The sequence below is a fragment of the Salvia hispanica genome, chromosome 6, assembly GCF_029641045.1.
Source record: "Salvia hispanica isolate PSC_SH4W2 chromosome 6, Shi_PSC_v1, whole genome shotgun sequence".
Lineage (NCBI taxonomy): Eukaryota > Viridiplantae > Streptophyta > Magnoliopsida > Lamiales > Lamiaceae > Salvia > Salvia hispanica.
The window spans coordinates 23,337,026-23,360,169 of NC_142697.1; the positions used below are offsets into that span (position 1 = coordinate 23,337,026).

Below are 23,144 nucleotides of genomic sequence, written 5' to 3' on the forward strand. Positions count from 1 at the left end.
CTTAAAGCTCAATAACCATTGAGCACTGAATTCATGTGCTTTTTCAAAAATATCCACAAATTGAGCCCTTGTTCATCTACTTTTCTCTATTTTTTTATTTCTTACAATCTTCTTGTATAAAATGCCCACGCATTCAATAATTCTATTACTATATGATTGAATTGAAGTATTTCTTAAAGCATCAACAACCATTAATGCTACATTATTCATATGTTTTTCAAAACTAAGTCGCAACTATTGAACCATACACTATTCATCAAATTTTTTTCTATTTCTTAGTACTATTTTAATTATAACTTTCAGCTGAAATCACTTTTTTTCTAATTTAAAAAAGTCCAAAAATATCACGTATCGCATTGTCATTAGCAAGCGAGTGCTATCCTCTTTGCATCGTCATGCTCGGGTATTAAGCACGACACTGCCGATGTTTTCACTGTACAATCTATAGATAGACCAACAACCTATTTACAATTTGCGGTTGTTGATACAGTGCATCCAAATTCACTTATTCACTGTCATTAATTTGTTTTGGGCCACCGGCGGCCGGTTACGGCCTTAAATTTTATTTAGCATCAAATTAAACCTAGCAGACTTTTTTCCCCAAACGGTATCTACTATACACTATAAGATAACTTAAATTAATAATTTATTTAATACTACTATACACTTTGAGATGCTACCTTACACTTTATTGATTCCATTTAATATATTATGGACCACCGGCCACAGTCTTGCCATTTATTTACCCCCATTTCCCTAGGGGGGGGGGGGAAGTAAACGAGTCTAATAATTAAATTTATCCTTAATCATTTTACTATTTAATAATGGTGAATCATGTTTAATCTTTTCGTGAATTGGTATGAAAAATGACGTGTTAAAAAATAAGAAGTGTTTTTAAGACATCCCAAAATAACAAATTATACATTAATTTATACTAGGACGGATGAACTACATATTCTTATATAAGTCTAATTGTTAATATATTGTAACTCAAATATATATACGAATATTGTTTAAGGCCAAACTTTTGTAGATATTTTATGGGTGAACATGTCCATGTATCCACTAAATGATAAATATCACGTGATTAAATTAAAGTTAATGTTTGCTGCTAACCTTTTAGTATATTTTTGTGTAATGGTACATAGTAAATGCAATAACATGTGTGGCGCTTCTTTTTAAATTTGAAGTGTTATAAAATTTCATAAATAGGGAGTAATTATATTTGGCAAATAGTTTTAACACAACATATATTATGAAGCTATAGGAGCTTGTACTACTTATTTATCGATGAGTGAATTGCATTTGAATGCATGAATCTTGGATCAAAATGCAATTGCAACATCCCTTTTAAATTTGTGCGACGCATCACGGAATTTTCGGTTTTAAACAAATTATGTCGACTCAAATTTTTAGTTTGATATAGTAATAATTTAGGATTTAATGGACTCAGAACAAATAAATATTTTGGACTCAGAACCAATATTCATAGGTACTGTGAAATTCGTCACAACAAAAGTATTAAATGTCAAGTAATACTATAAACTTTGCATTTCTCTTGAAAGATGAAATTGATTACTCAAACATTATGATTTCATTTTAGCTCTAATAGTGTTGTAACTATGGTTTAGCATCAAGTTCATGCCTTCAAATGCGATTAATACATATTGACAAAAACAATTGGTGAGCAAAATTGTGGGAGAGAAATAAATAAATTTAAAAGTAAGAGTTGTTGGTTAAGGAAGGAGACGAAATATGAAATATTGAATCGAATTTATCACGCGATAGCGATGGTGAATTAAGTGCAAAGTCCAACCTAAAAATAAAGGTAGTGTGATGGTGGGGTCCACCAAAAGATTTCGTTTGGAATGAAGATCTTTTCTATACCTGTTTTCTTCAATCAACTTTTTTCTCATTGTTATTTATCGTAGTTATCCCTAATCTATATTAAGTCTGGATTTCTTTTCCTTTGTGTTGATAAGGTTATTTAAAAGCAAATTGTTAATTTACCTTTGGAATTTGTGGTGCCTTGGCCGGTTCATTTTAAATGTTTTTATGTATAGTTTCATTTTAGGATTTAGTTTTAGAGTAAATAATACTGAAATAGGAGTCCCTAAATAACTAAGAGGACATTTACTTTATATGATAGGATGATTGAAAAATAATTCAAATTGGTTTGTTATTTATTTGGATAAATTGATTTTATGAGATGATATCACATGCACATGATCATCATACACTTAAAATACTTATATTTTATTATTAAAAATAAATTCTCTACAGTCATAGACTGCAGATTAGTGTTTCCCCCACCACAAAAGATTGCGTCTCTAAAGTATTTTCTATAAATTAGTCTAGTACTCTTTTTTCGCAACTATGAGAATATTGATTTCTATTAATTTAGATATGAATCCTTTTTAAAAAAAAAAAAAAAAACTCTACTAATTCGACAAGATTTAATTAAATTACATGTAGCATTACAGCATTACATTTCCTAAACATAAAAAAAAGGACTGTAACTGTTGCATTGACAAGGATTCAAGTAAATATTTGCATCATGAGCTCATTTGCAGTCAAAGTAACACCGAAGCTTCTAAATAAAACTAGAGAGTTAAAAATACTCCATAACTTAGTATAACAATGACATCTTAAAAACATTTGAATAATAGATAATTTAGAGTCTAAAAGTACTAGTTTCAAATTCAATTCCAGACATAATAATATCATCTCGGAGCAATAGACAATGAATGGAGTAAGCACACACAAATTGAATGGAGTGTTGTAGTAGTAAAATGAATACTTATTTGTTTCTATATCCAACTCATTAACAAAAGAAATTACGACACAAGATCTTTGGAGACAGGACCAAATCCATATCCATGATTTGACAATTACGATGTCCAAAATTTTGAGTGCAAAATTCCACAGTTAAATTAATTACAACGACGACCGCCCTCGCCTTGATGATTCGTCAACGGCAGTTAATCTACGCAGTCAAATTAATTTCACCTCAAAATCTCGCGCCCTCAAAATCTCACATGGATATGGGAAATCAGATCACCACCAAAGTGGATTTCAGAATCTCAGCCCTATGCTTTTTATATATTAAAAAGTAGATTTCACCAGATATGATTTCGAAGACTCACAATTTTTTTCATATATAACTCACACAAATATATAAGTGGGGGAGAAAAGGACGTTTGCTATCATATATATATACTTTGATACGGACAGATTGACCATTATATGTGCATTTTTTCTTACACCAATTTCTCCTTTTTCATTTCTCTCCTCTGTCAATTTTATGGTAATGTGAGCTTCTGGGCTGCAAGATTTGAGCTTTTCTTCATCTGGGCTGCTGATAATTTTGTTGAAGATGGCTAAAAATGGTTTCTTTTCGAGATTGAGGAGAGTGGATGACTTGTCTCATGAGGTTCATGTGTTGGCTGTGGATGACAGCCTTGTTGATAGGAAAGTCATTGAGAGGTTGCTCAAAATCACTTCTTGCAAAGGTCAGAATCTTGAATTTTTGGGGGGGTCTCTTCTGTTTTTTGGGGGATTTGAATTTTGACATCATCTTGTTTGTGTGTATTTGGTGCAGTCACAGCAGTGGATAGTGGGAGGAGAGCTTTGCAATTTTTGGGATTAGATGAGACTGAAAAAAACTCTGTTGCTTTAGATGTAAGTGAAAATATATAGGATTAAATTTTCTATGGTCATATTTTGGGTTTTATATTTCATTGTTTTTTTTCTTTATTCAGGGATTAAAGGTGGATCTGATAATCACAGATTACTGTATGCCTGGAATGACAGGCTATGAGTTGCTGAAAAAGATTAAGGTTTGTTCTCTTTATGCCCTGCTCTTTGCAGATGTAGTATAAATATATGACTTCAAACACAATTTCCAAAGATGACATGTGCTAAATCTGTTTTAATCTGTTTTGTCTGAACAGGGTTCATCAACTTTTCGAGAAATCCCAGTTGTAATCATGTCTTCTGAAAACGTTTTGACTAGGATTGACAGGTAAATTCTAGTTAATCTTGATTCTATTTGGATAATTATATTGATAATCGCCTAAACACTATTATTGATTAGTATAATTGACCACAAATCAAGAACTTTACCTTTTATAAGTGCTGTTTCTGTTGCTCAACATTGGTAATCTATTCTGGTAGGAATGTCCACACTTATTCTTGATTATAGTTTATGTGTGATTACAATCAATGACTCGACAACCACCATTAACATCTTAGCATAAATTGAGTCCTGCAATATTAAATCATGCCCGGGACCCTAAAGATTTTTAAAATTGGGGAGACAAACTGTAATGTTTTGATGAGTACAAAAAATAGCATTGGATCCTTCATCAAAAGCAAGTAAAAAGTAGTTGCAACCATAGACCATAAATTTGTGGGTACAACTTTTCTATTCCCTTGTGCTTTATATAATGTATTGTTTCAAAAATTTGGTCCCCATTTCCAATTTTGACAGCATAATTCCATAACTGAACCTAGAGCCTAACTAGACTAGAATATGAATAAGTTATTAAGTTATAAAGCTGGATACCCAATTCTTGAAATTCTTTCCCAATTTAGAAGTAGTGATTTATTTTGATTTTATCTATTATATCTCAGATGTTTGGAAGAAGGTGCTGAAGATTTCATAGTAAAGCCAGTGAAACTGTCTGATGTCAAAAGGCTAAAAAAGTGCATGTTTGGAGAAGGGTTGGGGCTTAACAAGAGGAAACTAGAAGGGCATTGTGATGTTGCAATGCCAAGCCCAACGCCGTCTCTAGACGAAGACAACGTCTCATCAAGCCGGTCACCTCCATCGCCTTGCTCACCGAGATCATTCTCGTCCCTGCCTTCAAGCCCAACTTCGTCCACACCCCTCGACTCTCCAACAAGGAGGTTCGAGGCCAGCAGCGAGAGCTGAGAATGTGCGTTAACGAATCGAATAGTATAGGACGAGCAAGACCGCCCTCGTTGATGATGTAAGGTGTTTTTTTTTCCAGTTTTGTTATGATCACATCACAAAGTCAGGGGAATGTTACTAGCACAGAGTTGAGAGAGCAAGCAAGAGATTGACTTTTGTGTTGATGGTGAAATGTGGTTTGGGATTAAGAAAATTGTTGGGTGACAGATGCATTGTGGTTGGCATTGAATTGAATATATATGAATTGGGTTTATTATAATGTGATTTATTGTCTGCTTAAAAGGAATATTTGATTCGGATTTGAGCTAGACATGTTCAAGTGTTCCCTTTTCGGATTTTTATCACTTTTTAAATTATTGGAGGTACTTTTGTTTTGCATTATTGATTTGTTTGTAGATTGCAATAACAAGAATTGCTATGCTGTCACGCCTTAGACAAACGCATCTTTTGGTGCCTACGCCCCTACATCATGTACAACTCCTTTTACTATTTCACCAATTTAATGTGTGCATCCAAATATATAAGTACTATAATAAACAAATTTATTAAGAGTTGGGCAGGCCGTCCATTGTGTGGGTATTGCGTAGTTGGCAATTTGGCATCCAACAAATTCCTTTTTCTCCTTTATTAGAGCATCCACGGTCGTGCATTTTTCGATCCCTCGCTCGTGCCACCATCCACGGTCGTTCGGCCATTACAGGTCTGCGGACGAGCCCAAAAGTTCGGTCGCAGAGGAAGGCGTCGCCCGACTCTTGTCCGTCGCCTCGTCCGCCCATGGCAGACTGCCGGACGAGGACGATTCAAGCGTTTTCCCTTTTTTATTTTTTTTAATTTAGTAATGCAGTTTTTTTAAATTTAGTAGTATAGTTTTTTTTTTAAATAGAGTAATGTAGTTCTTTTTAAATTAAGTAACGTAGGTGTTTGTTTGAATTGGTTGTGTTTAATATAATGTATTTTGGTATTTTAGTAATTGAAAAAAAAAATTAATTGATAGAGCGGACACTAGTCCGAACCACTGCAGAAGGAAGGAACAAACTAAGAAATGTTGATGTGGCGATCACTAGTCCGCCCAGTAGGACTGACACTAGTCTGACCATTGTGGATGCTCTTATAAATTTTTTATTGACCATAGATTGAGTTGTGCGTGAGAATGAGAGAGAAATAAATATTTTATTAGAAATTGTTAAGAATAATATTAGTCCTTAAATTTATTATAAGCCATCGAATCACAAAATAAAGGATTGATCTCTTATATTACAAATACCATTACATAAACTTAGCGGTTAATCATGTAACAAACTAAATTTAAACATTTATAAAAATATCTCACAACTTTAAATTTTAAATCACTCTTAATTGAAATTATTATTTTACAAATATTGCGCTTTATAATGATATTACTATGTTTTACACTATGCAGATATATGTTTGTTTCCACACTGTGATGATATATGTAGAATGTACTGCTAATACTTGTTGCATATGATCATGCATTTATGGTCTTAGGACGATTCATCTAGCGCATTGAGATGAGTAAAATTAAATAGACATATTACATATTATAATAAGTTGATTGGTGATCAACATGCTTTATAACTGGTACAATTGTATCTGTATATAGGCTCACATATAAAATTGTATAGTAAGTACTCCTTAATATACAATCTTGAGCATAAATTTTACTGTGGGTCGGCCCTAACATCGTTTGAATGTAACATATTTAAAAATATCATAATACGTATTCATTATTAACCTTTCAATTAAAAATTATGAAATCTATTTTGTATTGTATTGATAGGTACAAAAGCTTCGTTGGGCCACAAAATAGTTTCGAATATTTGGTGGTCCAATCTACAAAGACCTTTCAAAGGCCGGCCAACCCAATTCAAGTACTCCCTATGACTTAGCTCAATAATTATTTCCTAATAATCATTTCTTTCCTTTTTTTTCATCGTTCCCTAATTTGTATTGTTGTCGTCACGTTTTAAAATTGTTACATCAAAAATATTATCTGCCTAACTATGACAAATTTCAAAGTTCAGATATTAAGATCGATATGGACGCTCCTATCGTCCACCAATATTTGTTTAGAACTAATTATTTTATAACTAGGATTGAGTTATAATAATATTTTAATTGAAGGAGTGTCTGTGATTAATTACCACATGATTATCCATTTAGTATTAAGTTGTGAGATTCAATCTCAAAAATAACGATAGTGTTCCATTTGCAAGATTATATCTCATGATTAAATTTGTATTATATATTTGGTTCATGAGATTGAATCTCATGACTTCATTCCAAATGGATGATCATGGGATAATTAGTCATAGTCAATTCCCTCCTACTAAATAATTTCACAATTTAATCTTAGATTATATCTTACTAATATTTTATCTAATAAATCAAACACAACAATTACATATTTAATCTCGAGATATAATTTCACAAATCAAATAGCCCCTAATGACTACTGACTACGGGTTTACTGATAACGCTAATTTCATGCATTGGTTATAGGGATAAATTTTGTGATTTCCTAGGTCTAACAAGGTTTTATAAGCCAAGTGTGTAGAGAAATCGTCAGCTCCAGGAAGAAGACGGAGATTGCCTGCAAAGAAGAAGCTGACGGGAAAAGTGAGCGGAAGAAGGAAGAGTTACTAGACTGAGGAGCATCCAATTGGAGGGCAAAATGGGAATCACAGGAACAGTCTAGAAGCTCTATCCACTATAAATAAGAGCACGCGATCAACATGAAGATATCTCTTTTTTCATATCGGCTCTTAGCTTAGTTTTTCCACTTTTCTCTACACACACTTGAGGAGAATCATTCTGGGGAGTTCACGTTTCGGATCTAGCTGTGGTGTAACATCGTCTCTACGGAGGCGAAGATACAATCGTTATTTGTTTTCAGTTTACATTCTGTATTTCTCCGAGTCTTCGCTGTTCGAAGCTCGGTTGTGTTTTGTTATTCTCTCGTTGGATATTTTGTATTTTGCCATGGAGATTTCTATTTTGGTTTAAGTTATGATATTGTCCTTTTATTTGTTTGCTTTGGTGGATATTGTTGGTTGATTTGAGTTTGGAGTTTGAATTGCTTGGAGGTTGTAGTTGATCGGTTGAATCTAATTGAAATACATGAAGATCAGAGATGGAAATGGTGTTTGATTGTTGTGGATGGCTTGGATCCGGAGTGGATGAAGCATCCGACGTATAGATCTGTCGCATTTGCATGGTTATGATGTTTTGAATTCTATTTACTTGCTCACCTCGTCTAGTAGTCATGGATCTGTGTTAGTTTCAGTGGTTCTTTGAGTCAATCGGTTTAATTTTGTTCACCATGTTTCGATCTTTGTTTGCTCTGTTTTTCACCGGTTGTTTCGTGATAAAAGTTAGAGAAGATGATGCCGCTGTTAGTTAGTCCTTTAGTTAGTTAATTTGCAGCTTTTTCTGTCGTACTATGCCGTTTGAGGAAATGGTCCCCACGTTTCGCTTTTCGTCTATCTAGGCTAGCTCGGGAAGTCGTTTACCCAGTCAAGTAGTCATTTCAATTACTTTCAGTCATCATGCATGACTCTGCCTAGATCTAGCTGTTAGAATAGAATATTATATTTACTCAGTCTAGGAATTAAAGCCCAACCCCGAAAATTGCGTGGCAGCAGCCAAAAATAGCTTCCAGGTTTTTGAGAATGTTTACTTACACACATCTGTCTCTGTGGATTCGATCCCTGCTTCCCTATACTAATCTTTTTAGCTATAGCGGGTTGAGGGTTTTGAAGGACGAAGGAAGTGATTATGAGGGGAGGATCCCCTGCTGTGTTTAAAAACACAGCAGGCCATGAGGTGGTTAAAACGCATCAATTTACATACAAAACGCATCCATTTAAAATACAGCAATACATTCTCATTCTCCTCTTCTTTCATTTTTACCCCATTTCTTTGATTAAATTATTTCAGGTGGCCCACGGCTGCTTTTATATTATTATACGTGCAATACTTATTTATTTTATTTTACAATCATGATGTAAAACATTATTTATTATATCCAATACAGTACATACACTTCTTGTAGTTTTTGTTATTTTCCAGTGGATCATACTCTATTTTCGTTAAGCTATCAAAAACAGTATGCAATGTTTCTTTTATTTTTTTAAAAATAGGAATATTGACTCCTATATTATGAAACCTTTTTAAAAATATTTTTTTCCATGAACTTTCAATTCGACAAATAATATCACGAACTTTATCCGTAATTGTTATTTTTCACTGCAACGGATTCCGGTTACATTAAAATGACATGGATGTTGAGTTGGGTTCACGATTTAGGTCGCGATTCAGGATTCATGATTTTGTTATTATAGATGTATACGAACTCAGCATCCATATCATTTTAATGCAGTCGGAATCCATCGCGGTGGGATATAACAACCACAGATAAAGTTCGTGATATTATTTGTCAAATTAAAAAATTCATGGAAAAAAATAAATTTTTGAAAGTTCCATTATATATTAGAGCCAATATCCTAAAAAAATATTATAAAACTCAATAATAAATTTTAAATTAAAACACTTATGAATTTCGATCATGGTACAATAAATGTTTGCCATAAATTTATAAATTGTACTACCATTCATTATATTTTATGTTTTGAACTTTTCTGTTATTAAATATTCGAAGTTTAATTTTATTCTGGAAATATACATACTACTATGGTTTATTATATCTTAAAAAAATGAATTAAGTTGTGGTCAGATTAATTAAATAAAATTGTTTTAATGTTTGTGTGTTGTTGCACCAATAACAAAAACTACAAGTGTTGTGTGTTGAATATAATAAATAATGTTTTACATCATGATTGTAAAATAAAATAAATAAGTATTGCACGTATAATAATATAAAAGCAGCCGTGGGCCACCTGAAATAATTTAATCAAAGAAATGGGGTAAAAATGAAAGAAGAGGAGAATGAGAATGTATTGCTGTATTTTAAATGGATGCGTTTTGTATGTAAATTGATGCGTTTTAACCACCGCATGGCCTGCTGTGTTTTTAAACACAGCAGGGGATCCTCCCCCGTGATTATGTGCCCAACGACAGGTTACCCAAAGATTCTCTGAAGTTCCTAGATTCGATGTCTAGTGAATTCTCTGGATCGGAAGATTTAATTTCAAACACACCTCTTTTCGACGACTCTTCGTTTACGCAGTCGCACATTATTGAATACCCCTAATAATGATTAATTACCCCTACAAATACGGTAATTTGACTAACGCTAAATCTTCAAAACAAATTACATAACATTTATATGCAAGATGGCCTTCAAATTTTAATTGGATAAGATCGATTTATTTGAGCCGATTCTATTATTAATTATAGAATTCTATCACTGGTTTGTCCTTCCTACAATTTAGGGAAAATTTATATTATTACTATTTTTATATATTTTCTTATTAACACATACGGAGTATATCGTTTTAGAAAATATTTGGATCGTGTTGAGTCATTTCTCCTTTTGACAAAAATTTATTTACTTTCTTATACTTGACTCTCTTCTTTTGTTTATTTTATTTTTAATTTTATTTTATTATATTTTCATTTTAGTTTCTAAGTTCTAACTATCAATTTCAATTATTAGTGAAATCTCCACTATGGTTAAAATATTAGTTCCAAATTTTAGATGAAATAATCATTCACAATATTTAAAAGGGATAAATCATTTCCCCTTTGCTTTAAAGTTCAAACTAGCACAATTATACAAAGATCAATGAATTGTGCAACTATTTTTTCGTTTTCTTAAATAAAAAGGTCAAAATACTCCTTTTAATGTAATTTCTCTCATATAATACCATATATATACATTTGTAACCTCTAGTATTATAGTAGTACTACGTATTTAATATTGTTAGATATCTTTGTAAATTTGTAATAATATTTCTCTACTTTTTATAAATTTAATTTTTGCTGGTATTTATTTAAATTTCTAAGATAAAAAAAATCTAGAAAAAGATTAAGCATTTTCCTTTTGAAAATGATGAACACGGACAAATTTGTCGCAATTTTATAAATACATAAATCATACTTAATACATTTATTTACTCTAATGAAACTTACTGAAAGTTCTCATTTGTTCTATCATAGCAAAATATTGTGTATGAATATATTCATCCTAAATAAATAAAGAACCGAGATAAATGTGCAAAACTTGTATAATGCCTTAATGTTTTAATTTCATTGAAAATAAATTATAAATTAGTTTTGTTATTAGCTACTCATATTATTCTATAGGGAGTATTAAAAAATGATATGGAAAATTAATGATAAATTTTCACATGATTTCGAGCTTGATTCAAAATAATTATACAAAATTCTAATATTTTCTTAAATTTTTGCAGAATGATTAGCACTAATATAATTTAAATTAATTAGTATTTGTAAAATATTTTTTTAATGTAAAATATCTAAAACGATCAATTATAAATAATTTGTGTACATTTATCATAATAAATAGCTTAAAGCTTTCACAAAAGTAGAATTTTAAATTTTAAGCTTACTTCAAATAGGTAATTAATTGAACTTTTCACATTGAATATTATATAGCAATAAATGACAAGCCAAAATGGCAAGACCTTTAAAAAAGACATGAAACCTTGGGAAACTAATTTCGTCACATATAAGAATAACTTTAGCACCGAGCGAAACTGTATCATTCAATGTCACCTAACAAAACTGTGAAAAATAAATAGTCAACAAAAGTTTGAATTAAGTATAATAATTAATAAATGATGTCATAAAAACATTTAAAAAGGCATCTAAGAAGATTAAAGCTAGCTCTCAAAAGTCAAACCAATCAGGAAATGCACTAAAGAATAAAGAATGAGATATTTCATTTCATGAGTAGTAGTAGTATTAGTTTGTTGACTTACAAAAAATACAAAATTTTAAAACACTAAATTTATCGATTTTTCTCATTTTCAACCACTTTATAATACTGCAAATTTGTGAGAAGGCTAAGTGGCTAGCTTAACCTTTCATTTTCGTGCAACCACTTCATTACGCTTTTTTTTTATCAATTATTAATCAAAAAATCTTTATTTGGAAAGGAACAGTACATAAACTTTGCCTCTCAAAAAATGTTCCAGGATATGTTTACATTCTACTTCAAAATACATTTCTAGTAGGCTAAATAATGGCTCCATTAATGACATAATTGGGTGGATTAATATATGAGACTGTGATGGAATTATGGAAAGCAAATGGAAGTGCATTAGTATTAAATAAACTAATTTTCCTCCGAATCGGTTATTTTTTGTAGTTAGGGTAAAATTTAACAATAAAAGAACGCAAACAATGTTTATTTTTGTCGTTTGCTGGAATGTTCTATATTTAGGCTATTTCAAATTGTAGTTTGTCTAGTTATTTTTTTCAAAAGTTACAGTTTAGATAGCTAATTTTTTTAACACACTACTTTAATGAAATAACTCTAGCAGTTATGAACTTAATCATAAAACTTTCAAACATTGAACACTGCAAAGGTGTGGCGAAAACACACTGGCTCCAAATTTCTCATCTTACCAGAAAAATAAATAAATAAATAGATTGACTGTGAAAAAGGGGAAAGGATCAAATGTCAAATGTTACTTATTCGAGAAGATATCATTTACTAGGTTAAAAGCTAGAAAAGATTCAAAATACAATAACTAAAAAATTATAAAGAAAATCCATCTTACAAAATTGCTTTCAATTTTATAATTCTAAAGGGCCAGAAAAGTATTTAGGTGAACCACCCCAATCTGCATGAGAACATTTCTTACACTTTGAACTTCATATTTATTAATTAGAATTGCAAGACAAAAATACCCAAATCTCTTAGTAGTTAATCCCATCTAAAACCAACTTGATTGTACACTAATTGTGAAGAAAATAATTTCCAAAAATCACGCATTTCATGACATAAACAACGATTTAAACAAAAAAAATTAGACTGTTTCATAACATAAAGACCAAAACTGACTTTTTCCAATGGCCCATGACCTAAAATCTGATGAACAAAAAAAAGATTTGTCTGTTTTGATGAAGTCTCCCCTCTGACTTTCTCTCTTGTTACGTGCAAAAGACATCGCTTTCGCTTTCCTAATCCTCACTATTAATATTATTATCCCACGTTTATTCAATTAAATAATCACACCATTTGTGGTAATATTGCACTAATCCTACCAATTCAAAGCCGAAACTTACTTAAGAGATGAAATCACGAAGCTTTCCACCGCCACCATTTCATCACGAAGCTTTCCACAAAATTAACAATGAGTTTAATCGGTCGGTAACCATGGATTAAAAAAACTAAAATGAGGGGTATTTTCGTCATTGCGGGCCTTCTAAAGAGCAAAGTATACCAAATCAACCACCAACTGCTCAGGTTGACAGTTTCAGCAACTAAACCAAACAAACTAAGAAAAACACAAGCAATGATCAAAACAAAAAATCACACATCCCTCAAATTTCTCACAACCTTTGATCATGGCCGCAACTACGTTTCTTTCCTTCTTCATCTTCCTCATCATCTCTCACATTCCAGAATCTTCTTCCCAGCAAAACATCGAGACGTTCTATCCATTCTCTCCTCCGCCTATTCCTTCCATCGTCCCGCCGCCTCCGCCTCCAGACGCGCCCATCTCCTTCCCTCCGCCGCCCGGGCCGGAAGTCCCACCGCCGCGCAGGACTTCCACTAAGGCCGCGGTGGGAAGGGCGATAGGCGTCACGGCTGCAAGCACAGTCGTTTTGTCCGCGCTTCTTTTGTTTCTCTTTGTGAGGTATAATTCGCGGCGGAAGCGGGAGGAGAATCCTCCCGCTTCCGCTGCCGCCGCAGCCAATGGCTCGGCGGCGCGTGGGAGCTTCAGGCGATACGGCGGGAACGTGAAGGGGCTGATTGTGGATGAGAATGGTTTGGATGTGCTGTATTGGAGAAATATGCAGGAGGGGGAGAATCAGAATCAGAATCAGAATCAAGGTGGTTACCGGAAACAGAATTTCAAGAGCTTGAAGGAGGAGCAGCAAGAGGAGGAGAAGAGAGTTGTTAGTGAGAGGGAGAGAGAGAGGAAGAGTAAGCCGCCGGTGCAAGAACTTCCTCTGCTTCGAGGGAAATCCTCCACTTCTCAGAGCTTAATCTGGGCGGAGGAGAAGCATGATCGGATCGTCGAGAAAGCACCTTCGTTTGCAGTTAAGGTTGAAAAGCAACTCTTGCAGAATGGGCCTCCGCCGCCGCCGCTTCCTCCACCGCCGCGCCTCTCCGCTCCACCACCAGTAGTAGCGGTTGGAGCAATTGCGAAAAAAAGCCCCGCACCACCACCACCCCCGCCGCCTATTCCGGCCAACATAGGTCCGCCTCCGCCGCCGCCTAATAAGCGGTCGTCTTCAGCCGGAGAAAGCTCTAGTGAGAAAGTAAAACTGAAACCCTTGCACTGGGATAAGGTGAATCCAAATGTGGAGCATTCCATGGTGTGGGACAAAATCGACAAGGGCTCATTCAAGTAATCATCATTAATTTTGCTCAATTTCTTTTCCCCCAATTCAATTCAATTCACAGTGTTAATAAATGAAAATGCAGATTTGACGGAGACCTAATGGAAGCCCTCTTCGGATCAGTAGCCGTGAACAGAAGATCCCCACGCGGCGGCGGCGACACCAATCAACCACCGAGTCCATTGAGCAACAAATCCGGCCCTCCCTCGCAGATATTCCTCCTCGACACGCGGCGATCACAAAACACCGCCATCGTCCTCAAATCCCTCGCCCTCTCCAGAAAAGAAATCATCGACGCTCTCCACGAAGGCCACGGCCTCAGCAGCGACACAATCGAGAAGCTCGCCGCAATCGCCCCTACAAGCGACGAAGCCTCACAGATCACCGCCTTCGACGGCGATCCGACGAGGCTCGCCGACGCAGAATCCTTCCTCTACCACCTCCTCAAATCCGTCCCCACCGCCTTCAGCAGGTTCCACGCCATGCTCTTCCGATCAAACTACGATTCCGAGGTCTTAAGCATCAAGGCTTCCCTCTACGCGCTCGAATCAGCTTGCAAGGAACTCCGCACTAGAGGACTCTTCCTCAAGCTTCTAGAAGCCGTTCTCAAAGCCGGAAACCGGTTAAACGCAGGGACGTCGCGAGGCAACGCGCAGGCCTTCAACCTCACAGCTCTCAGAAAACTCTCCGACGTCAAGAGCTCCGACGGGAAAACCACGCTGCTCCAGTTCGTGGTGCAGGAAGTCGTCCGGGCGGAGGGAAAGCGCTGCGTTCTCAACAGAAATCGCAGTCTCAATAACAATAACAATAACGATAACAACAACGCGGCCTCCAAAGAAGACCGCGAGAGAGACTACATGATGCTCGGACTGCCCGTGATCGGGGGCCTCAGCGCCGAGTTTTCGAACGTGAAGAAGGCCGCGGCGCTGGACCACGACGCGCTTGCGAAATCCATCGACGCCTTAGCCGATCAATTGAGTGAAACGCGTAACGCGCTGCGGCAATGCGGCGGCGGCGAAGGGGGATTTGCGCGGGAGATGAGTGGGTTTCTGGACACGGCGGAGCTGGAGATGAGGGTGGTGAGGGAGGAGGAGGCGAGCGCGATGGAGCTGGTGAAGAAGACCACGGATTACTATCAAGCAGGATCGTCCAAAGATAAAGGGGCGAATCCGTTTCAGCTGTTTGTGATCGTTAAAGATTTCTTGGGGATGGTTGATCAGGTGTGTATAGAGATTGCCAGGAATGTGCAGAAGAGGAGATCGGCGCCGCCCTCAGTTGAGGGCTCGTCGTCGCCGGCGAGGGTCTTCAGATTCCCTAAACTTCCGCCTAATTTCATGTCGGACAACTCCAAGAGCGGCGGCTCCAGTGATTCCGACACCGACTAGTCCACTTTGTGTACAGACAATTCAAATGCAAAATTGTTAACAGTTTTTTTTTTTTTTTTTTTAATTTTAATTTTTGCAAATGTAACATTCGTTTTTTGTTACTATCATTCATTTCTTTTTGAAGTTGAACAATTTTATACACTCCATTTAGCATTTGTTATGTTAGAAATGCAAATACAAGTACCACATTTGAGACGTGACGAGGATTATGAATATGTAAGGATGGATTAAATTTCTTGATTTTAAACTTAAATTGAGGGTCCAATCTAAAACGAATGAATACTTGTGTTTACTATTTAAAGTTACACTTTGAATGGATGCAAACTTTTAGAAAAGTGAATGAACATGAGTGAAAAAAATTATCATAGAGTGAGGTATATTTACGAAAAATGGAAACAAGCATATGAAACTTTAAATCTTGGACCGGACTAAATAGAATCATAGGCATTATTCATAGATAGAAGGGATACGATATTGCGAAGGATGGAATTTATTGATTTCAGACCTATACAATTAATTTTTCCTAATCGGTCAAAATTATCATAAATTACATTTTTGATGTTATAATTTTACATTGATTTTTGCAAGGGAGTTGGTTAGCTGTAGCAGTATTGCATACCTTACATTATAAACACAGCTGTATTGAATTGAATGCGTGTACAATTAATTATACACCTAATTTTCAACTTTGCATTGATGGTGAATTAAAGCTAGTGTGAATTATAAAATGACGATAAAAACCAAAAAAAAAAAAAGGCAGGTGACACTGATAAATGACTATTTCATCTTAAAGTTGGATCTGCATTTACGCGGAGTTATCCTGAAGTAAAAATAAATAAATAATGGGAATGTCAAACTTCATTTGACTTTGATGTAAACAAGAATGAAATCATTTATTTCCCACCAAATATATGGTGAAATGGATACATGACACGTGTGTAAATGCCATGGAAATGAATCTTTGCATCATAACTATGATAGCGACCATCAATCTTCATCAAACTATCTGATAATGTTTCAAATAGATTTTGAAATGACAGACATTCCTCCTAAAGACTGCCAGATTATATTTGAAAATAAACAGAGTTCAACAAATATGCTCATAATTTTAGTTTTAACTTTAATGCTACTAGTTTTGCTATCTTGTAGTAATAAAACTGCTTCAAACGAACGTAGCCTTTTATACACACATGATTTTCTCCCTAAATGGGTAAAAAGCAAAATCATAAGCTTCTCTTAAATCTCCTGCTAAGGCAAGATGTTCGATCTCAATAGCAAGTGCAGTGTTGTGCCAGTGTGCCTTCTTCCCTTTGTTTACCTACCGCGATAAAGTATGCTGCTGGCTAGCTAGGCCGTGGAGGAAGTCACGAAACCGAAACCGGTTCTTGTCATGAGCTCTTACTCTAACAGCTTTAGCCATCAATAGTTGTTATCCAGTCGAGATGTAGTGACACTCGACTTGGAAATCTTGAAACAACAATATTCAACGGGTTGTTATAGGTTTTTGACGCATCCCATTTTCAACACCCACCTGAAAATTCATTCGAGAGAGGAGATTAGATCTATTGAAAGATTGAGGGTCTGCTGTTTTTCAATGTTTATGTATGTTACAAGAAAACAACTTGTACCTTTGATTTTGCAGCAAGCTGAGCTTTTTCCGACTCTCTAGCAATTGATTTTTCCCCGAGCTTCTTTAGGAACTGTTAAAATACAAAGAAAACAGTCGTGAGACACCAGACTAGCATGCTGAGAAATGGTATGATTGTTGGACATACCTCTTTACGCTTCGCAGCTTTGTCATCGCTCTTCAACCCTGCAGCCGGAGAGGGAGTTGCGGGACTTTTCTTATCCAGTGCAATGCTTTTATGCAATCTGTAATTAATTGCAGAGAAGAAATAAAAACTATTTGTAAGAGATTTCGTGAACGATATATGCTCTATTAAGAGCAAAAAACCTCAAAATGATCATCTGTTCATTTTTCTTTCAAATTAAGGCTGGAAATGTGGAGAACAATAGAACTATAATACTAATAATCATGGCAAAGCATGAAGTACTAAGGGAAAGCTAGTGCTGCTGCATGTAACAGAAATCGATCAATGCATATATGCACGCTTATGTCTGCTAGCATTAACTAATGTGCTACTGTTTAATTGCATCAACTATATTCTTATGCTAACTATATGGAGCATCAGTAAACCACTTGATACTCGTCCCTTATGTTGTATAATCAGAAATATTAAGTTCTTTCTAGTTTCTATTCCACTTAGTGGCGCATATTTGGCAGTTCCACAGCTTTAAAGATACGTCCATCGTCAACTCAAACATTGTCAGTGGAAATAGATGTATCTATTGATGAACATATATTATTTCACACATATCATAATTGACAGCAACATTAGCAATGAATGAGACTTGAGTTAGCAAGAGGCACGTCTAATACGGCAATAGGATTCAGAAACCAAGTTTTGCACTGAGAGTGGTTAAGAGGATATTGTGAAATCTAACCCAGTAGACAGAGGATTCGATCTCGTTCCTGACTGGATCATATGACTAGTTCTCTTTTCAGCTTCCTTTCTCAGCCTATACACAAAGCAATTAGCCAGTTACAAATTCATAGGCTTCGAACCAGATAAGGAAAAACCAAACAAGTACCGTATATAACACAAGATCCGGTCAAAAGATTTTAGATTATAGAAGTAGGAGCAATACAGAAAATGAGAGTTATCATTACCCTTCATTTCCCTTTGTAGGAGTGCGATAACTGGATGTCTTTGGTTCACGAGCAGTAGATGATGCCTGCCATTTACGCTCTTAAAATATGAAAACTTGCCCCAATATAAAGTGTTTAACATTAAATGACATACATGTTTTACTGTGGTTGGTTTTTCATCGGTTGAAAATCCATTTGTGCGATTCTGGAAAGTCTTGAAAGCTCGTCTGACAATATCCTTATCCCCCATGCTCTCCATTATCAATGACTTCCTGGTCATCGGGATAGCGCCAAGAGACTCTGCAGGACCCAAGCTAAGAGACATGTGCAGCGAGGTTGGAGCTACTTTCTTGCTTTGTCCAACCTGAGAACTCTTTGTTTTTGGGGGTGCCGAATGATTCACCTTCTTTTTTAAAGCTTGAGGGGCTGATATAGGTGATGAGACCGATGTAGGCCTCATGTGTCTAGGAGTGGTTGCTGGCAACGGTTTGGTTGGAGGTGTAACGACTTTCTTTCTTGTCATGGACGAGTTTCTCTCCTTGTTCATTGGAGTTACCTAGAAACCAGAATGATATATTCAAATGGACTATATGTATCCAAAATTACTATACCTGAAAGGAGGTTACAAGTTCTACTCTTTACCTTTTGAGGTACATGCCGTGTATTCAACTTCGAATTTTCCTTTTTCACCACGCTTGATTGTTTCAACACGTTTTTACTTTCTCGAGGTCTTTCCAAGATACGCTGAGAAACTTTCTGAGGCGTCTCTAACACAACCGACAATGCATCTTTACTAACATTCAACTCAGAGTTATCTACATCAACATTTGTTTCGTCCTTAGCTTCTTGAATTGCAGAGCTTCCCGACTCCACCGAAGCACCCATCTCCTCCTCTGAAGCAACATTTTCAACCAAATTATTCATACAAGCTCCTTGCTCATCCCCTTTGGATGATCTAGCATTACCATTTTTCTCCTCATCTGCAATCACGACATTTGTCAAAGCAGCCGCACATGCTTCTTCCTCTGCAATTCTTTCAACTAATCTCTCGTGACTGAACAAGCCGAATTCAGCCCCATTCTCAGATGAATTCTCACTATGATCTTCCTTGCTGGATAAACAAGGACTGGGGATAATAGGGCTCATCGAGTTCTCCTGCTCCATCTCCTCAGCTTTCTTAGCTGCGATCCTTTTGTAGTGAGCTTCGAAATAGGCCTTTTTCTGTGCCACCGATCCCGGTGTTGATAAGCTGCCAACTTCCTCCAAATACTTGTTGGGGGAGAAAGAAGACCATTTCTCCCACGAGAGTGCATCATTCTCAAACCTACCAAACGAAACTGAAACTTCCAATCTAGCACCAGATTTGGCAGAATCATCCATCTGTTTCACAACACAAGATCTCAAATTCAATAAATCCTCAAACCACACAAATAAGGCAAGCCCACAATTCTTGCAGTCACAAGATATTTCAAGCACCCACAGCTATGAATCCAACAAAACAACCTGGAATCTACACGAATTAAAAGGGCACCAATAAATAGGTCAAATCATCGACAGCTACCAACTAAGAACAAGAAAGACATGGTCTCTGTAATCATCCACAGCGTTTCTAAAGTATAAATAATTCTCCATTTCTGGATCTTCTAGAAAGTCCCAAAAGATAACCTTAAACCTTAATCAGCAGCACAGAAACAAGAGCATAAAAGGTTGAACATAATAATCAGATCAGCAAGTACAAAAGATGTGCTTTTTGCCTATAAATCTCTTTTAGAGTAAGATAAAGTTGAAAAGGTGTAACCTTTGACACTAATCTAAGCAAAAATGAACAGAAGATGAGATGGGCCTCAGTTAACGCCTAAAGAAACAAGAAAAAATGCCACATTTCACCCAAAAGAAAGTAGAAAGCGTGCCAAATCAGAAAGAAAGGTTGGTTTCATGAGTGTTTACCTAAAGATTTGTGCAAAGAAAGGCTTGAAGAGAGTCAAATTGAAGATAATGATGACGGTGGTGTGTAGATAGAGATGGTTTCCGCAGGCCCACCAGAGAAAAGAGTGAAGTGCAGTAACAGTAGACAAGAAATAGAAGAAACGGGGATGGCACGTGCGAGATCCTCTCAATAATGGAGGAGAAGGTGGGGCACGTGTGGACCTTTGGATTTCAAAAGAATGGTGAATAATTAATTTATATCGGATATAATTATAAAAAGTCTCAAAAATGATAGTAACTTATTAGATTGATTCTACTATTTATTTTTTTTTTGCAAAGACAATGGATATTGCATTGCAAAAATATATCCTCAAACTAATAAATTATTACTAGTCAAGTAGTCAACCAACCTTAACTAGCAATTTCAAAATACAAGGTCTTGCTAGTCAACCAACCTTAACTAGCAATTTCAAAATTCCTATTAAGACATGTAAAGTTTCATCAATAATTCATTATATAAATTATCATAATTTCCTACGACTACTTTGATAAAATAAAAAAAAAATCCTTCGAAATCATGTATGATGACTAATGAGCAATTAGTACTCCAATATATTGCAATTTGGGCTTCGTCATTGGATTCATAGCACTTACATCTCTATCGATGCAGGCCCAATTTTAATGTCACGCTAAGCTTTTTGATAAACCATTGGGCTATAACCCAGCCACATATTTTTTCAGTCAAAATGAACAAATACACCATACTTACATACAATTATACAAACGCACATTCGGTCGATTATTGGTTAATCAATTAAGTAATCGGTTTAATTCCAGTTAGCTGTGATTCGGTTAACTAGTTAGTTCGTCTCAATTAAGCAGGCCCCTAGTTCGCACTTTTTATTGAATCCATTCGAATATGCTCGATATTTGATTTCATCAATTTTAATGGCATGTACAAACCAACAACATTAATATAAATATGACATTGCTTTTTGAAACAAGTAAATAAGACATTGCTAAAAACAACACACATTTAATGGCACAACACGCAAAGTTATGTTATAGTAGTACCTAAGACTTGAATGAATCTCATTATCACTAGTTATTTAAAGTAATTTTCAAAACAATGAGTTGCCTTCTTCTCTCCTCCTCCAATGCTCAAAAGCTACTCAATCTCATACAAGTGGATACACATAATACCTATTTAGGAATCGAGTTGCCTTCTTCTTATCAACACTAATCAATAGCTATCATTTCATTTCTTTGCTAGTATATAAGGTTTAACATTGTCTCAAAATGTTTTGTCATAAAACCAGAATCAAATCCATCTACCTTACTCCCACAAAATCATCATGAAAATCCAATATATTTTCTTGCTACATTTCCTCTTGGCCTTGCTACATTTCACGGGCCTAATCAAATCCGACCCCGAACCACTAAACGACTATTGTGTAGCCGAAACCAAAAATCAACACAATATTTTCCTAAATAGTGTACCATGCATTAACCCCAATCACACTCTAGCCTCTCATTTCTCCACGTCAGCATTGTCCGAACCCGGTAGCATGAACCAATTTGACTTCAATGTTACACTAAGCAATGTCAACAATTTACCCGGTCTCAACACCCTAGGCCTAACCATGGCACGTGTGGACATCGCGGCCAATGGTCTCGTGCCACCTCATTCTCACCCTAGGGCTTCAGAAGTCACCATTTTGCTAGAGGGCTCTCTCTTGGTCGGATTCGTCGACACTTCAAATAAGCTCTACACACAACGCTTGCGACCCGGTGACTCTTTCGTGTTTCCTAAAGGTTTGATTCATTTCTTGTACAACACGGGGATATCGAGCCCGGCCTTGGCTGTGTCAGGGCTGAGCAGTCAGAATCCGGGCGCGCAAGTCTCATCACTTGCCTCGTTCGCCTCACACCCGGGCATGCCGGATGATGTGTTGCGGAAGGGATTCAAGATGAATGGACAAGATGTTGCTAGAATTAGAAGGAATCTTGGAGGGTGAACGTTGATTTTATTTTATTTTTTTGTATGTGCACTTTATGACTTTGCATAATATTATTGATTAACGAATAGTTACGAGTGACAAGTGATTAAATCTTATCGCGGTTTGAAATTTATAGTTAGGTTATAGTCAAATGTGTGAGATGTAATTGTGCACGCGACATATCATCAACGGCCATATTTTGTTTGAATTTCTTGTCAGCACCACGCTGTAAATGGAACATTATATTTATATATAAGTACTTTGAATTAAATAATAAGTTTGTATTTCTTTTATTTAAAGATTGTTATGTATACATTCATCATTTGTATAGTTGTGTAAATTATGTATCGAATTAAAAGTCTCTATGTTATTATTCTTTTTTATATGGTGCAAATTAAAACACTCCATCGTCATTCTAGGTATAAGGGATACTTTTAACATTTATTTGGGTACTATGACTCTATGAGACTGGATTATTAATGAGAAAGATCACATTTTACAAAATATATAAAAATGGATGGACAATTCAAGACTATTGATTAATCCATTTCGATCGAGTGATTTGTATATCTATTTGTTTTCTATGCTTCAAAGTTCAAAGTAGACCCCCCTGCCTAAATATTTAATGATTTCGATACATATATCAACCAACTATGCACCAAACTATA

General features: G+C 35.6%; 4 protein-coding genes across 4 annotated transcripts; 3 read left to right on the forward strand and 1 right to left on the reverse strand.

The window, feature by feature from the left end:
• The first annotated feature begins 3,186 nt into the window (after positions 1 to 3,186).
• Positions 3,187 to 5,222, forward strand: LOC125207535 (two-component response regulator ORR3-like). Its single transcript, XM_048106919.2, has 5 exons — positions 3,187 to 3,512; positions 3,602 to 3,681; positions 3,762 to 3,839; positions 3,954 to 4,024; positions 4,636 to 5,222. The coding sequence occupies exons 1-5, from the start codon at positions 3,377 to 3,379 to the stop codon at positions 4,934 to 4,936; spliced, it is 666 nt and encodes a 221-aa protein (XP_047962876.1). The 5' UTR covers positions 3,187 to 3,376; the 3' UTR covers positions 4,937 to 5,222.
• An 8,068-nt stretch (positions 5,223 to 13,290) lies between these two features.
• On the forward strand, positions 13,291 to 16,055 carry FH8 (formin 8). Its single transcript, XM_048101879.2, has 2 exons — positions 13,291 to 14,463; positions 14,541 to 16,055. The coding sequence occupies exons 1-2, from the start codon at positions 13,454 to 13,456 to the stop codon at positions 15,838 to 15,840; spliced, it is 2,310 nt and encodes a 769-aa protein (XP_047957836.1). The 5' UTR covers positions 13,291 to 13,453; the 3' UTR covers positions 15,841 to 16,055.
• An 811-nt stretch (positions 16,056 to 16,866) lies between these two features.
• LOC125206020 (neurofilament heavy protein) lies at positions 16,867 to 20,639 on the reverse strand. The gene is made up of 8 exons (XM_048105280.2): positions 20,498 to 20,639; positions 19,193 to 19,930; positions 18,705 to 19,106; positions 18,572 to 18,636; positions 18,346 to 18,420; positions 17,616 to 17,712; positions 17,469 to 17,540; positions 16,867 to 17,371 (listed from the first exon to the last, which is right to left on the reverse strand). Exons 2-8 carry the CDS (start codon positions 19,928 to 19,930, stop codon positions 17,324 to 17,326), a joined length of 1,497 nt encoding a protein of 498 aa, XP_047961237.1. The 5' UTR covers positions 20,498 to 20,639; the 3' UTR covers positions 16,867 to 17,323.
• Positions 20,640 to 21,717: 1,078 nt separating this feature from the next.
• Positions 21,718 to 22,769, forward strand: GLP7 (germin-like protein 7). Its single transcript, XM_048107538.2, has one exon. It carries the CDS (start codon positions 21,832 to 21,834, stop codon positions 22,492 to 22,494), a length of 663 nt encoding a protein of 220 aa, XP_047963495.1. The 5' UTR covers positions 21,718 to 21,831; the 3' UTR covers positions 22,495 to 22,769.
• The last annotated feature ends 375 nt before the right edge of the window (positions 22,770 to 23,144 follow it).